General features: G+C 41.8%; 1 protein-coding gene across 4 annotated transcripts in view; it reads right to left on the minus strand.

Moving 5' to 3' along the window:
- The window catches only part of TENM3 (teneurin transmembrane protein 3), a 982,465-nt gene that overhangs the window by 149,008 nt on the left and 817,369 nt on the right, over positions 1 to 16,088 (minus strand). For all 4 annotated transcript variants that reach the window (XM_054029684.1, XM_054029687.1, XM_054029686.1 and 1 more), the window contains one exon: positions 14,665 to 14,903. In XM_054029684.1, the coding sequence (XP_053885659.1) occupies positions 14,665 to 14,903 (239 nt within the window). The remainder of the gene's footprint in view (positions 1 to 14,664; positions 14,904 to 16,088) is intronic.

The raw sequence follows: 16,088 nt of genomic DNA on the forward strand, positions 1-16,088 counted from the left end.
TGTTAAAACATATATATTTACAGTGAAATATAAATATTTTGTAATAATGATAATAAAATAAGTAAATTCCTGGACTGGCAATAACAGTGAACAGATATGAAGCCAGTAATCACAACACAAGCACAGTTCTAGATATTTAAACTAAAATGAGGAAATTATATAAAACTATCAAACAATGCCTAAGACATGACTTTTCGGTCATTTGCATTTTTCTCCCTGACATCCTTGTGACCTTTTGGCCATAATATAAGCCATACTGATAAGCCAGAAATTTAAATTTTACCTATATTTAACACAGTGAAATATAAGCTACAATATGTATTTTCCCATTACATGTTTCACTTGTTAGGTCTAAATCTCACCCTTCTACTCTGTACAGAATGGATTTACCTAAGAGTCCATAAGAAAGTACACCTCTACCCCGATATAACGCGACCCAATATAACACGAATTTGGATATAAAATGGTAAAGCAGTGCTCCGGGCGGGGGGGGGAGGGGGGGCGGTTGTGCATTCCGACAGATCAAAGCAAGTTCGATATAACGTGGTTTCACCTATAACGCAGTAAGATTTTTTGGCTCCCCAGGACAGCGTTATATTGGAGTAGAGGTGTAGTAATGAAAAATGGTCTCATGCATTACTGGGCTTTTTAATTTAATAAAATAGCATTTATATTACAAAAATAGAGCAAAAAAATAAATGACAAAATGCATTTTATGTTGCCATTGATATTTAAATATTTGCTCTATCATGAAGAACGACTGGCTGGCATATTTTTTTTTCTGACCCTTGGCTGCAGAGTTAAGGCTAATGCAATAATTAATTTCAAGGTACACTGAGGGTAAAACGTTCATAAAATGCAAATAGACTTGAAAGTATGTCAGATAACTACTAAGAAGTCAGAACTGCAGAGAAGGTGGATTGAACAGGGCATTCGTTCCACTATTGTCAAAGAATGTTTTATGCTAATAGAAACCTATTTAACAGACACAGAAAAAGAGGCCCAGTTGCCTAAGTCTGGTACTGTGAAAGTCCAGCACTGATTTAGGAGATCTGCTTGCCAAAGTAGCTCCACACCTGGTACAACATTCCTGGATCCATCTGGATTGATTGAGATGGTGCCAAGGAATTAGCATCATTGACTCTTGAGAACCACTTGCCAAAGAGAGTCTGTGTCTAGCACAAGAGGCATTGAGATCTCATGATCCACCCAAGTTAACTTAGTCCAGTGATGAGGCCACCTCAAAGAAGGGCATACTACTACTGCTACCAGTTGCTCCTTTACTTCAAATGGTAGAGGTTGGGGCTAAAAAGGTCCTGAATTCAAATGCTGATGGTGACTGGGATCAATATGGCTCAGTGATTGATTTTCAGTTTGCTTTCTTAAAAACCACATTACTGAAGATTAAGGATTAATAGTCAATTTCTCAAAAATTAGTAAATTTCTAAATGAAGGTTATGCATATAACTTTCATTTGGTCCCCATGTACATCCACCATATGATTAAGGCTATGATTTAGTCACCGGTATTTTTAATAAAAGTCATGGATAGGTCATGGGCAATAAACAAAAATTCATGGCCCATGACCTGTCCATGACTTATACTAAAAATACCCCTGTTTAAATGGAGGGGTGGGGGGAGAGGGGCCACCCTGTGTGTGTGTGTGGGGGGGCTGCTGCTGGAGAGCACGTGTGGGGGGATGCTGCTGGGGAGTGGGCACCTAGGGCTAGCTGCTCCAGCTGCCGGGGGCCACAGACTACAGCTGCTCCAACTGGCTGGCTGGGGACTGCTGCCAGGGCCGTGGACACTCCGGCCAGCGGGCTGGAGACTGCTGCCCAGAGCCCTGGACTGCTGCTGCTCCTGCCAGCCGGGAACCGCTACCCAGGGCCACAGACTGCGGCTGCTCCAGCCCACCGGGAACTGCTGCCCAGGGCTGTGGACCGTGGCAACCACTATCTAGGACCGCGGACCGCGTTTGCTCTGCCTGGCTGACCGGGGACCGCTGCCCGGGGGTGGAGCAGCAGCTGGTGTGGCTGTCCCCGGGGCCGCTCCAGTATCTGGCCCCAGAGCCAGCTGCTTGGACGGCCCTGGGTCCACCACACTGGCCCCTGGAGAAGTCATGGAGGTTACAAAAAGTCACGGAATCTGTGACTTCTGTGTCCGCCGTGACAGACACAGAGCCCTACATATGATACATGATTTGTTCTACAGAACCACTCATTCATTCAGTGCACATGATGGACTGTGAATGAGACAGAGGGGATCAAGAAAAAAAAAGTATTTATTTTGTGTTTAAGGCACTGCCCTGCAACCCAGGAGAGTTGGGTTCTATTTCTGGTTCTGACACAGACTTCCTGCGCAAAGCTGGGCAAAACTATATTAATCCATATGGGCAAGGAGGCCAAATTAAGATTATATGGGCAACCTTATATTTACTTTCTTTTTCATGGCTTCAATTTAACATAGTTCCTCCCACTCTTTCAAAAAGGGCAAGGGAACACAGAAGTTCTGAAGGGGATAGAAAAGTTACTTACTTTGTACAGCAAGTGGAATTCTTCAAAAGGTGTCCCGATCTGTATGCACATGTGCTCCATGCACCTGAGATCAGAAGATATATGCTAGCAGTCTGCACCTGCACCCTTCTCCTTCTTGTGCTTTGAACTGGCAACACAATGGGTAGCGTGGATTGACCACCTCTCCAGTTACCTTGTTACCACACAAAGTCCTAGGGCAAGGCTCCACAGCAGAAAGGAAGAAGGACGGGTAGTGAAACACAGATAGGGACCACACATCTTGAAGAACTCCAGTTATTGTAGAAGGTAAGAAACCTTTCTTCTTTGAATGATGTGTTACTCCTGGAGGAATTCTGTACCACTGCAGAATTAATGTTCTGTGCAGAATTTCCTTCCCCCCAAGACTGGAGCTGAAGAGTTGCTGGCTGCCACTAGGGGCCGCTGGACCCAGCAAAGCTCGACTCTCCAGCTCGCAAATAGAAGACACTGGTGGGGGGAAAGGGATGGCACTGGAGGGTTTTGAGCAACTGCAGTTCCCAAAATGCACTGAAGGAAGGAGGTGGTGTGCAGGAAACTCCATACAGGATGCAGCATCAGGCTGTTTCTCCCTCTGGATCCCTGGACTTTGGGAGTAGGAGGCATGGGTTTCTGGGATGGGGGGGGAAACTCTGCAGCTGGGTTCTGGGGGTAGAGGCGAGGGTGTCTGGGATGGGAGGCACCCCACAGCTGGGCCCTGCAGGGGAGGAGGTATGGATATCTGGGCCGGGGGAGTGTGCGGTTGGGCTCTGGGGAGAGGGGGTATAGGTATCTGGGCTGGGGGGTGCCCCACAGCTGGGCTCTGGTGGGAGGGGATGCATGTGTCTGGGCTGGAGAGGGTGCCCCATGGCTGAGCTTTGGAGGGTGGGGGGAAGAGGACAGATAAACAGGAACTGGGGTTGTCATTGGGGTTTCTTTAACTCTCAACTCCTGGGGTATTTTTTGTTGTTGTCTGTATTTTCACAGACATAGATGCTGACAGGTATTTTGAAATAAATTACCAACATAACTGAAACTAGCGTGATTATATAGCATTATTTTGAAAAATAAAATATGCAGAATTTTAAAATATTGGGCACAGAATTTTTATTTTTTTGGTGCAGAATTCCCCCAAGAGTGATAGGTACACCATTCTGGGTGACTCATCACTATTCATTAAGGAGGAGGGTGCGAGGATCGGAGGACTGCTTTGCCAAAGGACGCATCAGTTGTAGAAGCATGCACATGCGAAAACTGTCTCTCAAATGTGTGAACAGAGCCCCATGTATCCGCTTTGCTGATATCCAGGAGAGGGATATTTTAAAATCAGGCTACTGATGCAGTCTGGGCTCTAGTTCAGTGGGCTCTCGCATACTGTCGTGGAGGGGGTCACTGTTAACTTGTAACAGTAGGAGGCAGCCTGAAATCAATCTGAAATCTTGTGTATAATCTCTGGGAAACTTTCTCACTATGGAAGACAGCGTAAGATGGATCAGTCATAAGGACCTCCAGTTCACCTACTCTTCTCGCTGAGGTGATGGCAATCAAAAAGGCAACCCCCATAGACAGGAGGGCTAAGGAGCATGAGGCTAAGGGCTCAAACAGAGCAAATAATGCTAATAGAACTAGACTGAGATTCCATAATGGTGTAGTTATCGGAGAAAAGATTCTGATGAGATCTTTTAGAAACCATACTGTAATAGGATGGCTGAAGACCAAGCAGTTTTCTGCTGGATGTGGCTAAGTGCACTCGCTGGGAGCCAAAAGACAGTCCTGAAGTTTTTAAGGTGAGAAGGTAGTCCAAAATGTCAGGGATGTCAAGCACTCTCTGGGATTATCTGGCAATGTTGGCATCAAATAGAAAAGTTCTTCCACTTTGCTGCATAGCACTTCCTTGTGGAATCCTTCCTAGATTGCTAAGGATAGATTCTACCATCTTTGAGTGTGAGTTTTCCAGGTTCATCATCCATCCAGCTATCAGGCTGTTAGGTGTAGGGATGTGGATTGGGGTGTTTGATCTTGTCTATGTCCTGAGTCAACAGCTCCAGGAAAAGATAGACACACATGCATGGATGTGCTGAAATCTGGAGTATGCTGGGGAACTAGAATTATCTGGGACATTTAAGACCAATCAAGATCACTGCTGCTCCTTCTTGCTTAATCTTTCTCAGAATTCGAGGTAAGAAAGGAATTGGTGGGATGGTGTAGTCCTGGCCACTGAACTAGAAATGTATCTCTTCTGGAGCCGTGACTTGTGCAGCCCTGGAGCAGTAGACTGGGCATTTCTTCTTGAGACACAAAGAGATCTGAAGATGGGGACCCCCACTGATGAAATATGTTCTTTACCACCATTCATGGTCCCTAAAGATATCCCTGCGGAGAATATAAACTAACATCGTAATCATCAGTGATGTTCTGCTGACAGGGTGATTGGGTGGTGGATATACCAGTTCCACAGATTGATTGCTTTTACGCAAAAAGGATGGACCTTTCTCCTCCTTGTTTGCAGATGTAATATGCTGCTGGTGATCTTGTTTAACATGACTTGGACATGCAAGGTCTGAATGAACAGCTGGAATTCTTTGCATGCCTCAAGTCCTGCCTGTAGCTCCAGGAGGTTTATGTATAACTGGGATTCCTGGAGGTTCCATGTAACTTGTGCTATACGTTCATCCAGATTGAACTACAGTGAGGAACAGAGGCATCTATGGTCAGTCTTTATTTGGGTGGGGAAGGGATAAAGGGAACCTCCATACAAACTATCTCTTTGTTCTCCCACCAGGAGATAGAAGCCTGAACTCTGTGGGATAGCAAGACTAGTTTATCCAGGCTGTGCTTGTTTGGCACATAAATTGTCTGTAACCAAGCCTGAAGACATCGAAGATGAAATTTCACGAAGGATGTCACATAAGTACAAGTACGTGAGGCTATAAGACAGGTTTGAACTGTCATCTGGAGGCTCAGATAAAGTTGAGTGATGAGATCCTCCATAGTTGGAAATCTGTTCTGCAGTACATATGCTTTGGCATTGATAAAGTCTAGGGTCACCTCCATGAAGTCTACAGTCTGTGTGGGAACTAAATGGACTTGTCTATGTTTACTCAAAGCCCCAAGGAACGTATGAAATTGAGTATGGATAAGGCTGTCACCCATACTTCTTGATGAGATTTCTTTGTGCACAAGCAGTCATCTAGATAGGGAAAAACTGACAAGTCATGGCGGCAGAGATGGGCTGCCACTACCAATAGCATTTTTGCCCAAAGGGAACACTTTGTATTGGTAGTGGCCCTGACCCACAATGAATCTCAGGAATCTCCTGTGTGCAGGCTGGATGTCTGTATGGAAATAAGTGTTCTTTAAGTCAAGAGTTATGATCCAACTGTCCTTGTCTAGTGAGGTGTTATGGAGTCCAAGGTGATCATCCAGAACTTCAAGCTGCAGATGTAGACATCCAACCATCTGAGATCCAAAATTGGTCTCCATTCTCCTTTCTTCTGGGAGACAAGGAAGTATTTCAAATAAAATACTTTCCCCCTATGGCTCCCAGGTGGAACAGGGAGTTTACTTCTTGCCTGAGCATCCTCTTGTGAGAGGAACCCCTAAGGGGCGACACAGAGGGAAGGTTTGGAGAGGGAAGGGAGAGGAACTCTATGGTAAAAAGCAACAGAGGGTCCTGTGGCACCTTTGAGACTAACAGAAGTACTGGGAGCATAAGCTTTCGTGGGTAAGAACCTCACTTCTTCAGATGCACTTCTTGGAAGCATCTGAAGAAGTGAGGTTCTTACCCACGAAAGCTTATGCTCCCAGTACTTCTGTTAGTCTCAAAGGTGCCACAGGACCCTCTGTTGCTTTTTACAGATTCAGACTAACACGGCTACCCCTCTGATACTGAACTCTATGGTGTAATTAGTGGCGATTATTTCCAGGACCCATTTATGTCATTATAAGGAGACAGGTCAGGGAAAAGCAAATTAAGCATCCCCCAAACTGAGTTCCGGAGTCCCAAACAAATAGATGTGGCAGAGGAACTGATCCGCAGCTCTCAATGTCCTGTCAAAAGTGTTTCCTGGTGGATGGCTGGGGTTGAAAGGAGAATCGGGGGGGATATTATGTTTGCTACACTGCACTCTCTGCTGCTTCCAGGGCAGCTTGTAAACCATTTGATAGTAGATGGATTGAGGGGCTAGTTGTTTTTTGTAGGGATCAGATTTCTGGTATTTTATCTATGGTGCTAGAGTACAGATGCCCACCAAGTGGAAGGTGGCCCTTCAGTCCTTTAGGGAATGTAGTGACTCATATGTCTTTTCATTAAACAAATTGTTTCCTTTCAAGGGCAGATCCTCCACCATGGATTGGACTTCTTTGGGAAACTTGGAGGACTAGAGCCACGATGCCTGACACATGACTATAGCAATCACCATTGAGCAGGAAGCTGTATCTGATGCATTGACAGAGGACTGGAGGGCCAATCTGGTTAGCACTTTATCTTCTTCAGTGAGAGCTTGGAATTGCAGCTGACCCTCTTGGAGGCATTTGTTAGTGAATTCTGTAAACTTAGTATAATGAATAAAATCATAGTATAACATTAAGTCTTCATAGTTCACTATGGAAGTATAAGTCTGCCAAAGTAAAAGACTCTCTCTCAAAAAGGTCTAAGCATTTAGCTCTCTTTTCAGAAGGTGTAGATCTAGGATGCTATTGTCTGCTTTTTTCAGTGATAGCTGGGACAACTAGTGAATTAGGGTGTGTAAATAAAAATACTGCTTCCTTATATGGCATAAAGTACTTCTGCTTTGTACTTTTTGGAGTGGGGGCACAACTGGCTTGAGTGTGCCAGTCTGCTGTAGTCAGTTCTCAGAGGGCTTCACTAATTTTAAGTGCCACTTTACTGGGACCAGTGGTCTGGAGAATGTCCAATAGTTTATCAGGGGGGTGTCCTACACTTCCTCCAGAGTGATTTTGAGTATAGATCAATAGATCTTAAAATCATCAGTAGTCATCAGGCAGTGATGGCAAGGCTGGTGCAACCGTGTTGTATGGGGATGAAGATGACAACCCTGGTGGAGCTGATGATTCCACCAGATCTGATTCTCCTCTGGTCTCCAATGGTCCAACTAGCCCAGTATCCTGACTTACAACAGTGGCCAATGCCAGATGCTTCAAAGGGAATGAACAGAACAGGGCAATCCTCAAGCTAGCTGGCAGCTAGAGGCTTAGGGACATTCAGACCATGTGGTTGCATCCCTGACCATCTTGCCTAACAGCCATTGATGGACCTATCTTCTATGAACTTTTCTAATTCTTTTTTTAATCCATTTATAGTTTTGGCCTTTGCAACATTCCCCAGCAATGAGTTTCACAAGCTGACTGTGAATTGTGTGAAGAAATACTTCCTTTTGTTTGTTTTAAACCTGCTGCCTATTAATTCAATTGGGTTACCTGTCATGATTATATAGACTTCAATCATGCCCCCTGCCACTTAGACATCTCTTTTCAAGCTGAATAGTCCCAGTCTTATTAATCTCTCCTCATATGGAACCCCTGTTCCATACCCATAATAATTTTTGATGCCCTTCTCTGTATCTTTTCCAGTTCTAATATATGTTTTTTGAGATGGTGTGACCATAACTGCATGCAGTATTCAAGATGGTGGTCATACATAGGTTTACATATTGGTATTATGATATTTTCTGTCTTGTTATCTATCCCTCTCCTAATGGTTCCTAACATTCTGTTAGGTTTTTTGACTGCTGCTGCATATTGAGCAGAGGTTTTCAGAGAACTATCCACATTGACTTCAATATCTCTTTCCTGAGTGGTAATAGCTAATTTAGATAATTTTGTAATGTATAAGTGAGACTATGTTTTCCAAATGCATTACTTTGCATTTACCAACGCTGAATTTCATCTGCCATTTTGTTGCCCGATCACACAGTTTTGTGATATCACTTTGTAACTCTTCAGAGTCTGCTTTGGACTTAACTATTTTGAATAATTTTGTATCATCTGCAAGCTTTGCCACCTCACTGTTTATCCCTTTCCCCAGATTATTTATGAATATGTTGAATAGCACTGGTTCCAGTAGACTCTTGGGGGACACCACTATTTACTTCTTTCCATTCTGAAAACTGACCAATTATTCCTACCCTTTGCTTCCTATCTTTTAACCAGTTACTGATCCACGACTGCCTATTTTGCTTAAGAGTCTTTGGTCAGGGACTTTATCAAAGGCTTTCTGAAAGTTCAAGTACACTACATCCACTGAATCACCCTTGTCCACATGTTTATTGACTCCCTCAAAGAATTTGAATAGATTAGTCCATAGCTGACCATAGCCTATACTCACAGGCTTGGCAGATTCTGCTTGGAATGGATCCGCAAATGCTCCACTTCAAGGGGATGTGGGTTTTCCAGAGACGACAGCAGAGGCATTTGTAGTGGTCATCACTGATCAGAAAGGCCCAAAGGCAGACCAATTGAATCCCAGGATCCTTGGGCATAGTAGATGTTTCTAAAGGATGGGGGAGAGGTCGGCTAAGGGGAAGACCCTGAAGTTTTGAACCACTAAAAACTACACTAATTATAAAACTGTCTAAAATATATTTATCTAAAAACTATTTATACATAATTATAAGTTTGAAGAATGCTTGCTAATGCTGCAGACGCTGAAGAGGTTCCATCTCAGACTACAGGTGGTAGAAAGGAACTGGAGAGGCAGTTAGTCTGCACTGCCCCTTATGCCCTCTGTTCAGAGCATGAGGAGGAGAAGGGTACAAGTGTGGACAAACAGATGCTGCTAGCAAAAATCTTCCAGCCTCAAGCACATGCCCATCTAAAGTGGAATACATATAGGTACCATCACCTAAAGAATCTAATTTTTTTTTGAGGGATTGGAGTATGTGTTCCTCTGAGTTCTTTCTTGGCTACAGATCCAATTGCTGATGCTGGTTAACTACACCAGTTGCTAAAAGAAATTCAAGTTCATTCTCTACTCAAAAGGAAAGTAATTTGTATTTATTTATATTCTTTACTATCCCCCTCTCCTCTCCCCACTATCTCACTTCCAAGGAGTTGTTCAATGGATCCAATCCCCTACTCTGGAAATATATTTTGGCTCCAATCCAATCTTCCAATCCCTCATATGTGGCCTCTTTCCCTCCTCTCTTTGTTGCCCCATGTTCCCCTATTGCATTTTCTACACCACATCTTTGTCTATTCCAGTTTTTCTCATCCTTTTCAGGGTGTCAACCCTGTATCCAAAATAAAAAATGTTCATGACACCCTTCATTTACTATAAAAGTAAGGCTAAAAATGTATCAGTGCTAACAACAAACGTGTATAATTTATTTGTCTGTTTAAGAGATTATCAAAGGATACTTGACCTTATACAGTAAGGGTGCGATATTTTCTTTGCTTGAGACTGTAATACAAATGTGACCCCTGATAATTTTTATGACCCTCCTCATGGTCACAACAAGACAACTGAGGCTTTTAATATAGCACCCCTCCACTGGCTAGCCTCAATGATTGAACAGTTAAGCAGGGGTAGAGATGAGGTCTAGCAAACTGTCTCTTCTGCATCATGTTGTTTGTGCTGGGGCAGTGGAATCCAAAGCAACTTTCTTCACCCCAGATCTTCAGTGACTAAAAGTAAGCATGGACGTGGCCTGTTTATCTCTCTCCTTTTCTGGGAAGCAGCTGTTTGAGAAGCTACATCACTATTGCTAGAGGTGGGATCTATTACTTCCTCCCTTGCTCATGTCCATTTGTGACTGCCACAATCACAAATTAGATTACTTGTGTCTGCAGTACTACAGATCTTATCAATATGTACTGGCATATTTTGCAGTACTGGCAGCAGCATTTCATAGCTTGTGGCAATGCCTCTCTGTGAAATTAAAAAACCATGTCACAAACTGGCTTTACAGATGTCACATGCCACCTCAGCGGACAAGTCAGAGCATGATGTGTTCCCCTACATTTGCTGAGAAACATGTCACACAATGCGGCAGTTCAATCTAACTTTTATAAGCAATTTTCCATTGAGTCTTTTCTCTCACACTTGGTGTTATGAAACGATTAAATAAAATGAAGAATATGTCCATCTTATATTACTTACATGGGATTATACATGGATGGCTTATTAAATGCAGGGTATTTTTGATATTACATCTGTAGAGATGGGAAAACCACGTATATGAATAAGTGTAATCCATTCATAGCTTTATGGAGCCAAAATTCTCTAGCGAATGTCCCTAGGTGCTGCATTTTACATTCAGTTTGCTGAGTTAGCTGAAATGTGTGGAATATCACCAGTAGGCAAAGAGATCCCGATTGACTATGTATAGAAGGAGGCTCCTGTGCATTGTTTATTTCATCAAGCATATGAACTAGCTCATGCCCATGAAATGTAGAACAGTTTCACTTGTTTTCAACAATAGTATGTGAATAATGTGTAGGGCTGAAAACTCTCTCTTCTTGGAAAGTTACATTCTTTTTTTAAATTAGACATGCCTATATTTCTGAATGTGTCTTTGGCACGAATAGTCCAGTAAAGTTATCTTTTTGTGACATTCAGACTCATAAGTGTTTTAGCTTTTGGGGGCTTGGAAGCCCTTGGTATTTTACTTTTTTTACCACTCTTCTACAGTCTCTCCTTCTCACAGAGATGTCTCACATTTAATACTGCCTAAAATCTAATACAGCCACTTCAAAATTTTAGCCGATGTTAACATTGCAATTACATCCATTATCTTCTAATTATTGTACCAACTTTTCCCCAAATCCCAAACAGACATTGATATATAAAAAAATGTTTGATTGTAATAACTAGAAATGCTGACCCAAAGTCTGTGACTGTGCACTTTTAGTCTTGAAGTTTTATTAATGTGATTATAATTTAAAAAATTCTATGTCAGAAGCCTACCTCTGAATCACTTATTTATATAAACAGACCAGTGTGTATGACCAATGAAGAAAAAACAAAATTCAGCTAGGAAACAGATTGGTCTGCTATGCATGAGACTTGAGCTGAATTCCTAGACAGGTCTCCAGGCTGACAGGGAAACTGGAAATGCTGCTTTGGGAGTTGTATTCTGCCACAGGGGAAAGGAATTTCTCCTATTACTCAGCAGTCAAATTTCTTGCATTGTTCACAGTGGCTTCAGTCCAAGTAAGAGCTACTTCAAAGGCTTTATTCAGCTTAAGCTGTGGCTTGGACTGAAATTTAACAAGCCTGTTTCAACAAAGGCAATGAAGATTTACGGATCATAAGCCCCTCTGGGTTTGATTATTAATTTACATTGATAAAAAAGAATAACTTCCCCCTTGATATTTTCCTCCCTTGTCTGGGCATATGGATCAGAGAGCAACAAATATGGCTTTCAAAAGTTAGATTTGTACATTTATCGTTCCATAATCACAGTGGTTTAAACTTCTTATTAACCAAACAGGACACTAATTTCAGTTCTACTGATCTTCATATTGCAGATAAAAAGCCTATTTTTGTATTAACTTGATAAGTTAGTTTTTATCATAGATCCTGAAAGAGCTCATAAAGCCATTCATGGGCTCAGAGGTACCAATATTCATAAACTGGTCATAGACACAGAAGTAGCAGAAAATACATTAAGGTCCTGATCCAACTCTCATTGAAGTCAATGAGTTTTCTTAATGACATCAGTAGAAGAAGCACTCTCCCATAATTAGGTAAATCTAGATTTATATAATGCTTAATGTTCAATATTTGTGAAATTAAATAACTTAAATGAACAGGATCATAATAGATTGTATAAGAGGAAGAGATTGTAGAGGCACTTAGGAAAATGAAAAAGGAGAAAGCACCTAGGCTGGATGAAGTATTGGAGGATATTTAAGTTATTGGGAAACAAAAGCGTCAAGTATTTTACAAGTCTGTTCAATGATATACTTAAAAAAGAGAAAATGTCACATGAATGGCATAAAACCTTTGTGGTTCACATTTTTAAACATAAAGGAGATACTGCAGTGTGTGGTAATTATTGCCCAATTAAGATGACATCAGATCCTATGAAAGCACAGGAGAAGATTAGTGAAAAACATCTGTGTGGAACAGTGGAAATTTGGAGGGGTCAGCACTGATTTATGCTGGGATGGAGTACAATTGATGTCATATTTGTTCTTTGAATCCTCATGGAAAAGTTCAGAGAAAAGAGAAGGTAACTGGGTATGGTCCTTGTGGATTTGGAGAAGTCGTACAATTGTGTACCAAGAGATTACTTTGGTGAAGTTTGTGAAGGAGAGGTGTGCCAGAGGGATATGGCTGTCTTATCCGGGATATGGATGATGGAGTGATTACTGTAGTCAAAATCAAATGGGGCTCACAGCGAAGAATTTCCAGGAAACATTGGCCTTTAGGAGCTCTGTTTTGTTTGCAGTTGTTCTGGGCATGATAAGTGAGAATATATGAAGGAAGCCACCTTGGAATGTGTGATTTGCTGAAGACTTAGGGTATGTTTACACTGGGAAAAAAAAAATGTGTCTCAGCAAGTCTCAGAGATTGGGTCAACTGACTCTGGCTCACTGAAATTGCACTATGGGGCTTAAAACAACAGTGGGCTGCAGCTCACGCTCTGAAACTCAACAAAGCAGAAGAGCCTCAGAGCCCTTTCTCCAGCTTGAGTGGGAATATCTACCCTGCTATTTGTAGCCCCACAGTGTGAACCCTGGGAGCCCGAGTCAGTTGACCCGGGCTCTGAGCTGCTGCTGTGCAGGGTTTTTTTTTGCAGTGTAGATGTACCCTTAAGAAATATGCGCTGAAGATTGTGAGACTATGCAAACCAACTTTGAAAAGTGGGCAACAAAGTTTTGGGCAAGCGGGACTTACAGTGAGCATCAGTAAGACTTGAGGGAGGAGGACTCATCATAAAGGATATTACAGGCAGAAAGCTTGGAAGAGTGAAATAATGTAAATACCTAGGATCAATAGTTGCTGATAACGGTGCCTTTCTGAGTGAGGCCTGGCATCATACCAAACTGCTTGGTGCAAGTGGCTTGAGCTGACCACAGTTGTCTGTGATAAAAGGTGCCAATAAAGTTAAAAGGTACAGTATATAGAACTGTAATTCAACCCATCCTAAAGAATGGAATAGAGAGTTGGCCCGCCAGAAGAAAAGAAATCAGTATGCGCTCCACTACAGAAATGAAGATGCTGAGATGATCAAATGGTTCTACACTCTGACAGGAAATGAAACAAGGATGTGAGGTGCCTAATGCAGATTGCCTCAATCAAACACAAATTGAGGGAGGCTAGGCTACAATGGTACGGACATGTTCAGTGCAAACCTGAGAGATATATTGGTAGGATGGCTCTTGCAATGATCGAGGATGGAAAATGACCAAAGGAGAGGCCAAAGGCTTGGTACATGGACCAGATATCAGCGGACATTAGAGAGACCAATTTACACGACATGAGCATGAGTCGTGGAAGAAGGCTATAAAACTCACCGACCCCGAATAGGGAAGTGGCAAGAAAGAAGAGGAAGAAACAACTTAAATGATAATTTAACAGACAATGAGGCAAAATATAAAATAATTTAAAAATAGGACAGACAGAGGAAAAACATTATTTTTCCCACTTTTTTGTCTTTATGTCATCTGTTTAGACAGATAATAAATACCTGTTTCTGCTTGAAGTGTTTAGTAATCCTTTGATCACTACATAAATACAAATACATGATATCATAATAACTAACAACAATAAAAAATTTAAATGCTAAATAAGGTAAATTATGCTTGATGGGAAGGAAAACAGAGAATATACAATACACATGTTGGAAATTATGTGTGAACTACAGGCTTTTACAGGTTATATTTTATATACCTTAAAAATTTGACATTTCTGATTTATAGTCTTGTTTTTTTTAAAGGTATTTCAACTGCTATTCTGCTGAAAAATAATTGCAAAGTACTTAATTTTTTTTAGATCCTATCTAAAGAATGAGAGTTTCAATTAAATTGCTCTGAAGGTTTAAGCTGTTACCAGAAACCACTGATAAAAATAAAGCTTTATATTGTACAGTTGGGCATAGTCCATATATAACCAACAAAACAGACATCCAGATTTATGGTGATAATAATCATATAAACTAGAACTTACCTATAAAGTAGGATAGCAGTATTGCCAGTAGCACTGAGACTCCTACAGCACAGAGTGCAGTACATTTCCAGCTACAGTACTTTGAAGACTTCTTGAATTTAAAAGCACTTCTTGATAGTGTATTTCTAGGTAGTGGCCGAGTAGGGGGGGAATAAACAGAGCCAGATGCCATTGTGTAACCTGGTGTTGCAGTACTGAACAGTGGTGTTGTCCCTGTTCCTGTTTTGAATAAGAAATGCCTGTGGAAGAAAAAGACTATATTAAAACACAATAATAAATAAACAAATGGAACAGACAGAGACATTTTTGGTTCTCCTTAAAGCTGTTTGCCTTTTTTTCTTAATATCTTAAATTTTTTTTCAACCTACATAAATTCTTGAAACCAATACACTGCAAAACACTTACATAGAAAAAACAGCATATTTTTAAAGTACAAGTGAAAATATTTGTGATACACACTCTGTCCACAGATTGACCAGAACCATACTAACTACAATAATGTAGGCAGTGTAGCTAGCAGAGCTCTTGCCAAATTCTCTGACAAGTGTGGACAGGCATTTTTTCGTCTGAATCCTATGTTATAAAACTATGTCACATACTACAGTGATCAGGATTAAAAAGTCAATGTTTTCCAGATACCGCACCTCTATCACAATTGTTTCTTAGGGCTGGTCCATACTAACCCCCCACTTCGAATTAAGATACACAACTTCAGCTACGTGAATAACATAGCTGAAGTCGAAGTATCTTAGCTCGAACTTACCATGGGTCCACACGTGGCAGGCAGGCTCCCCCATCGACTCCGTGTACTCCTCTTGCGGAGCAGGAGTACCGGCGTCGATGGCGAGCACTTCCGGGATCGATCCCAGAAGATCGATTGCTTACCGCAGGACCCGGAGGTAAATATAGATGTACCCTCAGTCTAAATACAGGGTGTGACAGATATTGAAACCCCATGCAGTATCTTTGGATACTCCTGTGTTAAAATCATGTATGACTGTGTTCTGCTCCATCGGTGAGAATTACTAGAGTTCCTCCAGGAACTAAAAACAGTGGGGGTGTCATAACTATAAAGGGAAGGGTAACAGCTGTCCTGTGTACAGTATTATAAAAATCCCTCCTGGCCAGAGACTCCAAAATCCTTTTCCCTGTAAAGGGTTAAGAAGCTCAGGTAACCTGGCTGGCATCTGACCTAAAGGACCAATAAGGGGACAAGATACTTTCAAATCTTGGGGGGGGAAGGCTGTTGTTTGTCTTCTTTGTTGGGGAGTGTGTTCTTTCTCGGGACTGAGAGGGACCAGACATCAATCCAGGTTCTCCACATCTTTCTAAACAAGTCTCTCCTATTTCAAACTTGTAAGTAAATAGCCAGGCAAGGCGTGTTAGTTTTCCTTTGTTTTTCTCAACTTGTAAATGTACCTTTT

This window comes from Malaclemys terrapin, chromosome 5 (assembly GCF_027887155.1).
Source record: "Malaclemys terrapin pileata isolate rMalTer1 chromosome 5, rMalTer1.hap1, whole genome shotgun sequence".
In the NCBI taxonomy this organism is placed as follows: Eukaryota; Metazoa; Chordata; order Testudines; family Emydidae; genus Malaclemys; species Malaclemys terrapin.